At 34.8% G+C, this 12,482-nt stretch overlaps 1 protein-coding gene across 1 annotated transcript in view; it reads right to left on the bottom strand.

Moving 5' to 3' along the window:
* The window catches only part of RAPGEF4 (Rap guanine nucleotide exchange factor 4), a 151,679-nt gene that overhangs the window by 114,710 nt on the left and 24,487 nt on the right, over positions 1-12,482 (bottom strand). Inside the window, exon 4 of the mRNA XM_062004607.1 lies at positions 11,295-11,441. Within this exon, the coding sequence (XP_061860591.1) occupies positions 11,295-11,441 (147 nt within the window). The remainder of the gene's footprint in view (positions 1-11,294; positions 11,442-12,482) is intronic.

The raw sequence follows: 12,482 nt of genomic DNA, 5'->3' as shown, positions 1-12,482 counted from the left end.
CAAGAGAACAGCATTCCAAGGATTGCTTTTTGTGGGCCTATTGTTTTCTCACACATTAAAACCCATAAAATTAAAACTAGTGGTATGAATTATTTTGTTTAAATAGGAGGGGAAAATACAAGTCCTGATCTGCTTTGGGTTATCACAACTATTCATTATATTTTAACCAATACAAATTAACTCAATTCTTATCCAAAGACATCATCCAGTGAATGGAAACCAGGAAAGGTAATTAACCTATGAATCTGTAATGACATTTGGTTTAACAGTATGGAAGCTAATGTAAAATCAACCCCATGGAGCATTCTTATGGTAGTAAAATCTGTTTCTAGGACCTGAAGCATTTCTAGGATTTCATGTGCCTCACACCTTTACATAATTTCAGAACACAAAGTTGACCACAATCCATTAAAGTATCCATATCTGTGGGCTGACTGCTAGCACGCATTGTTTTCTGAAGTCATACCAAGTAATTCCTCAGAAAGTTTAAAAGGTAGGAAAATACACACGCAGTTGTTAAAACTGTAAAAAGGGACATTAACTGTCTCTTAGAATAAAATGACACAAAGTACATTTTGTATATGAGATCAGATGGAGCTAACATTCACTATAACGCAACTCTATATGGCAGATATATGTAAATACATCAGACACAAACAACTTGACAAGGTAAGAATTTTGATGTGAATTTCTGTTGTAATCTCAAAGCATAGAATCTTTCAACCATACCACAGCAAGAGCATAGGTAAATCTCCTAGCTATTACATGCTTAGATTGAAGTGTAGCTTTTCTTTGACAAAACATTACGTAAGATATGTGCCTTCTCAGTAGTCAAATCTACCACTCCGCAAGTGTATTCAGGCATATCTCCTTCTTTGTGTACACTTCTACCACATTTCACTCCTCCAGCTCTGAAGACCAAATGTACTAAGAAATACTAACTCATGGCATAATTTGCACCAACTTCAACAGTGCAAGAATTACTTCCTGACTGCCTAGTGATCCCTGCTTACCTAACAGTATCTCAGTGTCACAGGTAAACCTAAGGAGAAGTATGCAATGAACTCTTAACCAGAGATCAACAAAACTGGCATTAAATTCTAGCAGGGACAAAAGTGACAAATGCAGAAATTGAATTCATATTCGTAAATCCATGGAAGAAATGCATATGAGAAAACTGCCTGAGAAATGATGGCAAAAAGAAAAAAAGGCCTTGAAAAACATTTTGTGCTTCTAGAGAGGATACAGGCTTGAAGGGTATCGTCAGAATGAAAGGAGAAAATAAGCCTGTATTGAGCCTTTAATCTTTCCTTAATTGTATTGAGAGTCTCCAGCATTATTCCCAGAGAGAATTAAGCATAAAAGCCTAAGTAACTCAAACAAGTTCCCTCAGTTCTTTCAGAACACCATGATTTCTTTGAAAGACTCAGTTTCTCAAAGACAAAAATCATACTGTAATGCATACTTTTATTATGCTAAAACAAAACTATGATATTGTACCTGTTTTCACTAACTTGTACTCAGGAATGTCTGGATAGTGTTTGGGGAACATTAACAGAGTAAAGTTTGTTTATTTTGGAAAATTAAGTAGCTAATAATCCAAGAAAATGGCTTGCATTGGTAGTCAGAAAAGATATTTTATAAGCAAAAAAGAGAAGTGGAATGCAAATTAATTGGGAAACTGTAAGTAAGCTGAATTATATCAAAAAATACTAAATGCCTTGCAGGATGGCAAGGTTTAATTTTAAATGTTGATTATCACTCTCAAACAACGCCTGGCTTAGAGATAAGTATGGAATCTAGAAGAACACGAGTATTTTATCAATGTAAATTAAAATGAAGTAAAGTTAAGTCGGATGATATTTAGTGAGTAAATTTTTATTTGTTAGTTTCAATTTTCTTTTAACTTCTTCATCTGAGATTTAACTGAGAAATTATTTTGAACAGTTCAAAGAAGATATACAATAATCTTACCTAATCAGGCTTAAGATGAAGGATAAAGAAATTGAGTCTTAAGCATCACATTAGATTGATGATACGAATCCACAAATTCTAACAAACTACCAATTTCAACAACTACTTGTAACAGAAATATTAGATGAGAACACAAATTCTGTGAATATCCACTGCATTACAGAGTATAAAAATACAGGCAGCATATGCCTTAGAAGGCCACCATGTCATCTTTGTGCTGTTCTTGAATATTTGTGGTATAAACAATCAATCACTAAAAGAAAAAAAAATATCCATGAATGGGTTAGGTTGTTCCATAAATCCCCTCGAGATCTAAACATTTCAGAGGGCCTGCAGGACTCCCAGGGTATGTTTCAGGCCTGATATTTTCACATTGCTGGCAAACAGATTACCAGAAATTTTGTAACTCACTGCGCTAATGGAAGTAATGCAACATCCACTAACCCTGAGAACTGTAAATTTTTGAGATCCACTGCTCAAATTGAAACAAGGACTGATTTATGAGCAAGCACATGGATTATTTGTGTTTTTTAAAATATCTTTCTCTTCATTATATCTGCAACTGGCCATAATCAGCACAGATGACAGGTTGGGCCATGTAATTCTTATTCTCTGCCACAGGAAAGATACGTCACGTTAGGTTCTTAATCTTTCCTGTTTTTATTTTTAAAGCATACCTTTGGGATGCCTAGAGTTTGTAAAGCTTTGATACAGTTTATCTCAGTACAAGTGTTGGGTTGACCATTTTGTTAAGTACCCCTGAACTACTAAGCCACAAAACCATTCAAGTGATTCACACATCATATCAGCTATGTCAGTGCATAGAAACTGTTGCAGAAGGAAAGGGTAGAGAGGATTTAAACTGACTGTCAACTGCCTATGCTGCATATTATACAGGAGAAGGAAGCAACTAGTAATTACCTAGGTTGAAATCCCACAATGCTCATTGACCTCAATAAGGTAGGGTTTCACCGTGGATAAAAAGAAGGGAAGAACCAGCTTAAGGGAAAGGGCAAACATTGAACCTTACAGTTCTGATTATGACTGGGAAAATCATCTAATTGTTATGGTTGGAAAAGACATTTAAGATCATCAAGTCCAAGCACTAATCTCACACTGTTAAGTCCATCACTAAACTAAACCTGGCACTTGGCTTTGTTGAACCACACGCAATTGGCCTCAGCCCATCACTTCAGCCTGTCCAGGCCCCTCTGAAGGTTCTTCCCATCCTCAGGCACGTCTATGCATTCACCCAGTTTGGTGTCATCTGCAAATTTACAGAGGATGCACTCAATCCCCTAGTCCAGATCATTGATAAAGATGTTAAACAAAACAGGCCCCAGCACCAAGACATCTATCAGAACTGTGCTAACTAAGACAAGCAAAAGGCATTCTATTTTTGAGTCCATTTATTAATATACACAACTAATACATTGATAATGTCTGGGGTATTAGCTTGTTGTGAGTTTTAAGGTGCTGAACGATTATTCAAGGGAATGCCTCCTCCAGGAAGGAAGGATCTACATTCCACTAAATAGGACTTGTAGGTTTCCTTTTTCTTGCTACATGAAAGTAAACACTTTCACAATATTTTTACAAAATACTTTATGAACTACACTGTCAGAGTAATAATAAAAAACCCCAATAGTCTGATTTTCAGTTTGCTAATCGTAAGATCTTCTAGTGCCACAGATCTTATTGTCAAAGATCTCTTTTTTTTTTTAAATGTCAGCACGTTTACGTGAATAGATTTTTAAAATATCAATATTAAAACATATTCATTGATCTAATAAGTGGCATCACATTATTTGTCGGAACCACTACATAGCACATGCAGAAAGCACCTGTTCAAATGCAGCATGCAAGCATACATTCAATAGGAATGACTTGGAGGAACACACAATCATATCCAACAAAAACTCATTGCAAAAGGGAAGCTTTTATGGGCTTGCTATTTTTCTCAAGGACCTGGAGGAATCAATAATAATAAATTAACCTTTTGTGTAAGGAAAAAAAAAAAGCTCAAGTCACCCGAAAAGAAACCAAGGATTGAGATGATAGCACTGACCAGAGATCAGATAGGGTCAATCTCCAAAATAACCTCATCCACATATGATCCCACAGTTGAGTTAAGTGATAGTCTGTGTCAAATCCAAAAGTTTAGAAGTGTAAGCAAAGCCTTATGCAGTTGGTTGCTTTGATGTCCATTGTAAGGCAGGAAAAGACACTGCCAGCCACAAATGCAGTTAGAATCAAAGGTCCAGGCAATCTGACACAGAGTTTGACAAGGCAAATATGAATTTAATGTAGTAATATATACAGACAATACATTTTAGATAGCTAGATACACATATCTACAACTCTGTGTTATCTGTTTTTCTTTCTGTGATAGATGAGAATGAGACACATATTTGATAGTTAAAATGTATGTTTGGGAGAAAATAGCCAGAAACTTTTTTATAAGCTTGAAAGCTTATGATTCTTCTGAAAGACATTTTTACCTAATAAAAATCAACTAATGAAAGGCCACAGGTTTGCTCCCTGGAATAAGATTTATAGGCTCCCAATTGTGTTTTGCAATATTTGTTTTTGACATTTAGCAATTTTAATAATACAATCTGCTGAGGACGAAAAGCACTTTCTTTGCTAATAAAAAAGCTGGTTATAGAAAGTACAAGTTTAGCAGTAAAGCTTCAAAGAAAAAATAGCAGCCTCAAAAACATCTGCAGATTTTAAGCGTATACATTTCAGTTTGTCAGATTTTCTTCTGTAATTTAAATATTTTAGGAATTAATTAAAATAATTTCTTGTCTTGAAAATGGTTATGAATTTGTATTTTTCAACTTTACCTTCAATCACGACAAAATATGATAAAATCAATAAAGTCATTACTTAACAGAGAGACTGACATGCTCTCTGAATGTTTCTGTTTCTTTTTATCCAAGAAGGAATCTCAAATAAGTCAAGCTTTCTGTAATATAATTTTAGAGTCTTTGAAGTACTAATAAACATATAAACATTTAATAGACTGTAAAGAGAAATGACAATATATTTTTGCAGTGTCTAGTATAATAGGATTCAACAGGGGCTTTAAGCTGATGGGCATTACTACAGTGATACAGAATTACAGCTAAGAGAAATTATATACTATTACGGTTTAAGAGAAATCAGGTCTGCAAAGTCTTATTCCAACTCTGCTTTGTGATCAGAGACACAGTCACAAAATGTTACTGAAGAAATAGATTCAGAATAAACAGGGAGACTGAGGTACAAACTGATTGTAGGGACAACATAAAAGAATATGCACCAGGAAAGTTTGTTGCAGAGAGACATCAGGAAAGATCAGGCCCTTCCAATCACCTTGTTATTTTACAGTTGCTTATGGGTATCTGAAGTGTCTGTGTCTGTCACCTTAAACCAAGAATAACAGCAAAGAGAGGGAAACTCACAGAGTTAAAAGTAACTGGATCCCTTCATTTTCTGCAGAAATTGTGTCTCATTAGTAATACTGAATATCATACATAATGGCACAGTAAATTATCTGAAACAAAGTGGACAACTATTGATTATGAACTTTTTGGTCATGATGCCATTATTTAGAAAAGAATATATCGAAGCAAGTTTCTATTAAAAGATGTGTACACTTTCATCAGTACATATCACACCAAGAGAAAAGCTGCATTGCTGAAGTGACAAAAGCAGTTCCTAGATATGGTTCTCTACTGCCAATGGTCAGGAAGTTTACCTTAGGAGAAATAGAGTCATAAACAGCATTCACAAAATCTGCATTCATTTTTTAAAACATGAAGTGAGTAATACACATATGGCTTGTTCTGAAGACAAGTCTAGCTACTGAGGATAGAATGCTGTCCCATATTTGTTTAAACCTGCTCTACCAGACACTGCATCACACATTAAGATTAGAAATATATGACAAACCAAAATATGAGAAAAAATCCTAAAACCATATTACAAGGATGTCAAAGGATTACAAGCATTGATCAAAACTAATATAACAGCAGCACTGAAGGCCAGACTCCGCCCCCACTTAGCTTCATGTGTATCAAAGCAATTGTTACACATTGAACTGTACTGTATTCAACTGCAATATGCTCAGTTCTCACCAGCAAGAGTGGCAGTGCAATACAACACTTCTTGATCTAATAACAATTTTTAAATCCTTCCCTGCAAATCACTTGCATGCTTTATTAGTATTAACACAAGGTATGAAGGTGGGATGTTAGTTACTTTCAAAGCTCTGCTTACATCTTGGCAATTCTCTTGTTTACTGTCATATTCTAAAGCTGGAGAAGGGAAGAGGACTTTTTAATTCCTCCTCCTTCCATGTGTTACTCTAGGAAAAAAAGTCTCCTGCTTGCCTATCATCATTACATTTTTCAATGTCTCTCACACTATCTCTGTTTCTTCACATACAAATTTGAATTGGTCATCATCTGAAGATTTGCAGACAGCATAAGGCAAGAGATTCCATACACTTGAGTCCTTCCACTTTTTCCTTCTCTGCTGTATTCTGTATTTAGTAACATAGAACAATTCTTCCTTATTCTGAGAAGATAGCTACTTGAGAGTTTGGTATTCCACAGCATTCCGGCTACATTGCAAGTGCAGGCTACTACAGTTTGATCACTTCTACATTTCTCAAATAAAACCCCACTAGAGAGACAAATCATCAAGGTAGAGTTTGAGCAGTCAATGGAGAGTGTGACATGAAGCGGGAAAAGATAGCTGAGTTCCATGACTACCTTTTTATACTTCTGTGGGTTTCCAAGCACTTCAGTATCTAAATGACATGATTACTCATCCTGCAAAGCCAAATATTCTGTATTCTATTAACTACAGTTTTATATCTCTACTATGTTTGCCTATGGGAAATAAGTAAATCAGAGCAAAGACTGCTGCAATTGATTACTGGGCAATAGACAGACAGAGTAGTATACCATAAATCAAGCTAATTTAGGAGCTGGACATGAATCTGATTTTTTTGTTTGATTCACCCCTCCCAGTATCTCATTTCTCAGATCAAATTTAATCTCTCACTTAAATGAACTGGAAAGAATTTCTGGTATGGAATACTTATTGGTGAAAAGGTGCATTAGAAAGTACTGACATTTACATGAGATTCCTAATCCTCCTTAAACATGTTGAAGTACTCAGGAGTCTACTAGAGAAAGAACATTTTCAAGTAAGAATGTATCATCTATTTTCCATCAGCCTAAAGCAAGGAAAAGGCTGCCTCTTTGAATGCTGCCTCCTGCATTACACTGCAAGACACCTACATGAGATTCAGTAACATACTTTGATAAATAATCTACTTACAGAATGGGCAAACAGATAAAACAAATGAAAACCTCTGCATGTTCACTTTCATGGAACTATTTTTACCGTGCTTTCAAAATTTCTTCTGCCATAGTCTTCACACATAAAGTGAGGTAGAAGATTATATTATACCTTGATATATGGGATATGATTAGACAGACTTTAAAAAGACAAACTTCTATTACACACAAATGCACTGAGAGCTGTGGTCTCAATTTTGATGAATATAAGCCTTAGTCAGAAATCTGACTGAGCAGTGCTACATTTAAGTCAGCATTCCATTTCATATGTCTTTCCTACACAGCATTCCATTGAAACAGTATGTTAAATTTCTTCTATTGTGACAGAGGATCTGTTTTAAAACCAGCACATTAACAATCAACATGTGATTCACAGTGTTCACAAAACAAAGACAGTAAGAAAACTGCTTCTCCCAAAGCTATCATTTTAGAGCAGTAAAGTCTGTTGAAGGCAACTGAGTTACCATTAGATGGGCAAAAGCAGGAAGCAAGTTACACTACTATTTATCAGATTACAAGATGTGTAAGTGCTGTTAAATTTGAGTAAAAAATAATTAAAGTATTCATTCTGACCTTGTAGGGGCCAAGACTCCCTCTCTCCAAAGTTACTGCATACTGAAGTAATAGCTGTTCTTCATTTACTCAAGATAAACGTTTCTCAAGGCATGTTCAGTAACTACTAACACAATCTTATGCCACACAAAAGGAAATTGGTTATTTGTATGTTATCCGAGGAAGGCTGAGTAATTCACTGTGGTAGGAAAAACCTCTAAAAATAAGTCACCTCTCAGCAGATTCACTCCCTTCCTGTCTGGGTTTGAAAACAGTTTGCAACTGCATGAAAGGACAAAGCTTGAGGATGACCTACAGAGAACTTCTGTAATGATAACACTGCTCAAATATATTCATTTCACTCTTACTCTGTTTAAAAAAATCTAATTATTAGGGGTGGAGCAAGCCAGTGACCCAGCAGGAAGTGCGTGACCAGAACTCCTCGTGTGCAGCCTTCTGCTTTCATGCTTATTTTTGGACATATTTTTCTTTGTGCTTTGAAACAGTTTCTTGGGTAAAATAGCTAGCACCACACTCCTTGATGCTAAATAGGGAAAACACTTCATATCAACACAAAGATTACCTCTTCCTACAGTTTCATAGAGCACCTTGGAAGTCTACAATGCTATAACAGTGATGAATAACTTTTTTTATGTTTGTTAGTGCTCCTGAGAGATGAAGGCCAGGGACAATCAGTGCACAAAGGCACGTCACTAGTGATTTCCATAACCTCCTGCAGCTTCTTCAGAGAACAATGATCAGCTGTGTGAGAACTTAACCAGAGATTTCATCATCTCCAATCTCCTATAGTGGCCAATGACAGAAAACAAGTCTCTAAGGATGAGTAGAATTAGAAGTTAAACACATGTTCCCACACAGGATGCTACTTCAACAGATAGTCATTAGAGAAGAATATCCTATCTTTTCCTCAGACTATTTAAACTCCTAAAACTGACACAAGAAGAGTGATACAAAATAGGAAGTCTGGTTAGAAGTAGCAATCTCTTCCTTTCAGGTATAGATCTAGTTGTAATTGCCCTCATAATACACTTTGCTGTATCTTGTGTATAAAATCTGTTAATATGCCACATTTGATCTGTGAAACATCTATCAATACAATTGTTTCTTAAGGCAATACAGCTAACAAAAGAAAAGTTACTTTTCAATTTAAACAAAATTCAGAAAAATCTGTGAATTCATAATAGAAAGTAACAGAGATTCTGAAAATTCTTTCTAAAGTTAGAGGTAACTGATATAGATAGGTATTTTGCCTTTCTTTTAAAATCTAGTTTCAGGATTTATACTAAAAGTTTCATAAGCTTTTGAAACATTTGTTGCAAACATCAACATCATTAGTAGGTTTCAGTGTTAAACAAATCTTTACTATAAAGGAAAATAGTTCATAGCTCTTGGTTCTAAATTTCAGATTTGTTGCACAATAAGTTGAAGTCAATACTGAATCAATTTATATTGTTTCATTTTCCAAGACTATATACAAAACCTAAAAATTAAAAAAGAATATTAAAAATTGTAGTCTTGGAATTTTCATGCTCTAACAGAGAGTCTTCACTTGTTCTTTACTTTAGAAGGATAAAAGTAAATTTCCCCATAAGTAAATTTAATAGGAAAAGAAAATCCCAAACAAAACCCATAATTATCTATAAAACTGATTTTTTTGCACTTATTAATCATAATTAGATTGTTCTTAAACTCTAGTATTATATTATTTTGGAATTATTCAACATTTTTTAATGGAGAAACTACTTCTTTCTGGAATTAAATTCTCATTATCTGCAGTCAAAATATGTACGCACTAGATTTTCTTTTATATCACAGCTGGACTTTAATGACACTGACATTGTTGCCTTCTCCCATTTTTCCCGTGGTACCACAGATACTAAATACCTGTGATCCATTCTTCACTTTGTGGAGGTTTTCATCACAAACAAATTTTAAATTATCTGAATGTATCACTGCATCAATAAATGCTTCCCCACATGGGCTTTGTCACTGCAAAGATAAATGAGTTTTTGGATAAGGTAAACAGAAAAGCACAGTATTCATAACATAACAAAAAATTTCCCTAAAGAAAAGTATTTACTTTTCTTCAGATAGTGGTGAAGACAATAAAATACTATTCTAGTATTTTTGTGGGGAATTTTGTTCAATAATTTTCTGGTTTGAACATTCTCTTCATCATACTTTAGCTGTAGTTTATGTAGTCTTTGGAATTAGCAGGTTGACTAAACATCATTGGCTAACTGTTTCATGGTATAATTTTCAACCCAAGAAGTGCACAGGGACAGCGTTCTTGAAAGGAAGCACACCAAAATACATGGAATGTTCACTGTAAACCTGAACAAAAGGCAAAGCATCGCAAAGCCAAACTATGGTCTGTGACTGACACCTGCAGCATCTGTGACATGCTCTACTGCACGATTTCATGAAATCTGCAATATACAGATATGTGTTAAGGCTCCCTATGATAGCTCCCAATACTTTCAACACATGACCTTTTCCAAAACTATTATTAAAAAATTCATCAAATCCAAAAAACCCCATTGTCTGCACACATGAGAGAAGCTGAACTAAAATGCTACAACCAGGATCTAGTTCTTAAATATAGTTAAATATGTCCCTAGTTCTGCAATTTCAGGACACTGTCACACCACCTCACTGCTCCACACAACACCTAAATGTGCACAGTAACTATTTTAAAACAAGCTCTCAGTACACATTGGCAATATTGTAGGCCAGGCCAACGGCATACCTTCCAATTCCCAGAGCACTGTTCAAGGGAAGTGTAATGCTTACAAGGGAAGTGTAATGCTTACAAAAATGCAAATTGATTGAAGTTCAGGAACTTAGCACAGTAACATGTTAATGACGTCTTCTCAGCATGGATATCAAAGTACACAGATTATAGAATGATGAACCTCACCAGTACGTTCTCCTCAAAGGAAAGTTTTAAGGGAATTCCCATGTAATCAGTTTTAAGTGACCTTGATCTATTTGCAAATTCTAAACCCCTTAAAACTGATGATGAGACAAGAGTAGAGGAGAATAATTTAAAATGTCAGAGTATATTAAAGAGAGACTCTCCTCATAAATGCTGGCAATAAAAGTAAGTTTAAGGCTAAGAAAACAACAGCTGCAGTATACAAATCAATTTCACCAGAAATTTCACTTATGTTATTTCATTAGAAGGAGACCCAAGAAAAAAATACAGCAGCACATAATCACACAGGATATGGAGCACTAAAAAGAAGCAAAGATTTTCCTTTTTGTCCAAACTGATTTCAACGAATTATTACTTTGTTCACAAAATAAATGTGCTCACATTTTATTACAAACACTTAAAAGCTTAAAGAACCTTTTTTCTGCATAAACGTCAAATAAATCTGAATTTACCTCCCAAAGTGCTTTAAAGTCCTTCTGCTCAATTCGAAGGAGCTCACTATATTCTCTGGTAACGATGGTTGCATGGCGAGGAGTGTTATCCAGAATGGACTCTCCAAAGGCAGTTCCTATTCCCAAAGTGCATATTGTCACAGCATCCTTTGAATGAAAAATAAAAGGACACATAATTAAATATACCTGGGTGTTTGAAGAGTCTTTATGTCACATTTGCTAGTAGTGTTGCCTTAAGATTCTTAATCAATTTGCTTTAAAAGTAATCAAAAGTGCCATAAAAAAAATCAATATGTTGATAACCAGAGGAAGCCTCACAGTAGCTTCAAAGCAGGTCTTCTGTTTTTTATGACCCTCAGTTGAATTAGACATTTCTGCCTGCAAAGCAAAGAAAATAAGAGTTTTGGAAGAGAGTTATGACCTCTGTTCCTCTACCTCTAGACATTGTTGTTATGATGAGATCCTTTAGAAATGTCAGAGGTGATAAAAAGATAACTAGAATCACAAAATTTGACTGTTATGTTTTCTTAGAAACACAACTTTCATATATATTATCCTCTTGTATTTATAATGCATTCCTCAATTGTTAAGGTCTGTGCACAATGTAGTCATACAATTTAATCAGTTCTCAGCCTTTCTGTTGAAAATGTCAATAGATGTCTCAATTAATGGATGTCTGCTGGTTGAGACTAAAAAAACCTAATTATTTTCACATAAATCATAGATTTCAAGAAAACTATTAAAAGTCAAAAAAAAACTGGAAGAGAGTATGCAAGATGGTCCCAAACATGCAGCTCAAAAAAGTCTATGTGAGCACATGCATTTCACATGATGGAAAGACCACAAAATCAAACAGTAACTCCTCTGTAAATTATGAGCTACTGCAGACAAAAAAAATTAAGAGTACTTGAAATTAAATAACTCGCTGAATCAAGATCTTTAGATGTATGTTCTATTTTAGGCTTACAAGTTGCTATGCTCCTGAGCACAAGCTTGAAGCTGAACACTTACATATGTCTCTTTCTAAGTTGGGTCTTAACTAACTGTTTTCTGAGTAATCAAAAAAAAAAAAGCAACTGCATTAAAAATTTAAACTGATATCAACTACATTTTACTAAGGAAATCATACATGCACACAGAAAAATGCACATAAACATGCAGAAAACACATGCTAATTATTTCTGATAC

The sequence above is a fragment of the Colius striatus genome, chromosome 11, assembly GCF_028858725.1.
Source record: "Colius striatus isolate bColStr4 chromosome 11, bColStr4.1.hap1, whole genome shotgun sequence".
Classification (NCBI taxonomy): Eukaryota; Metazoa; Chordata; class Aves; order Coliiformes; family Coliidae; genus Colius; species Colius striatus.
This window is presented reverse-complemented; position numbering and strand designations above follow the sequence as displayed.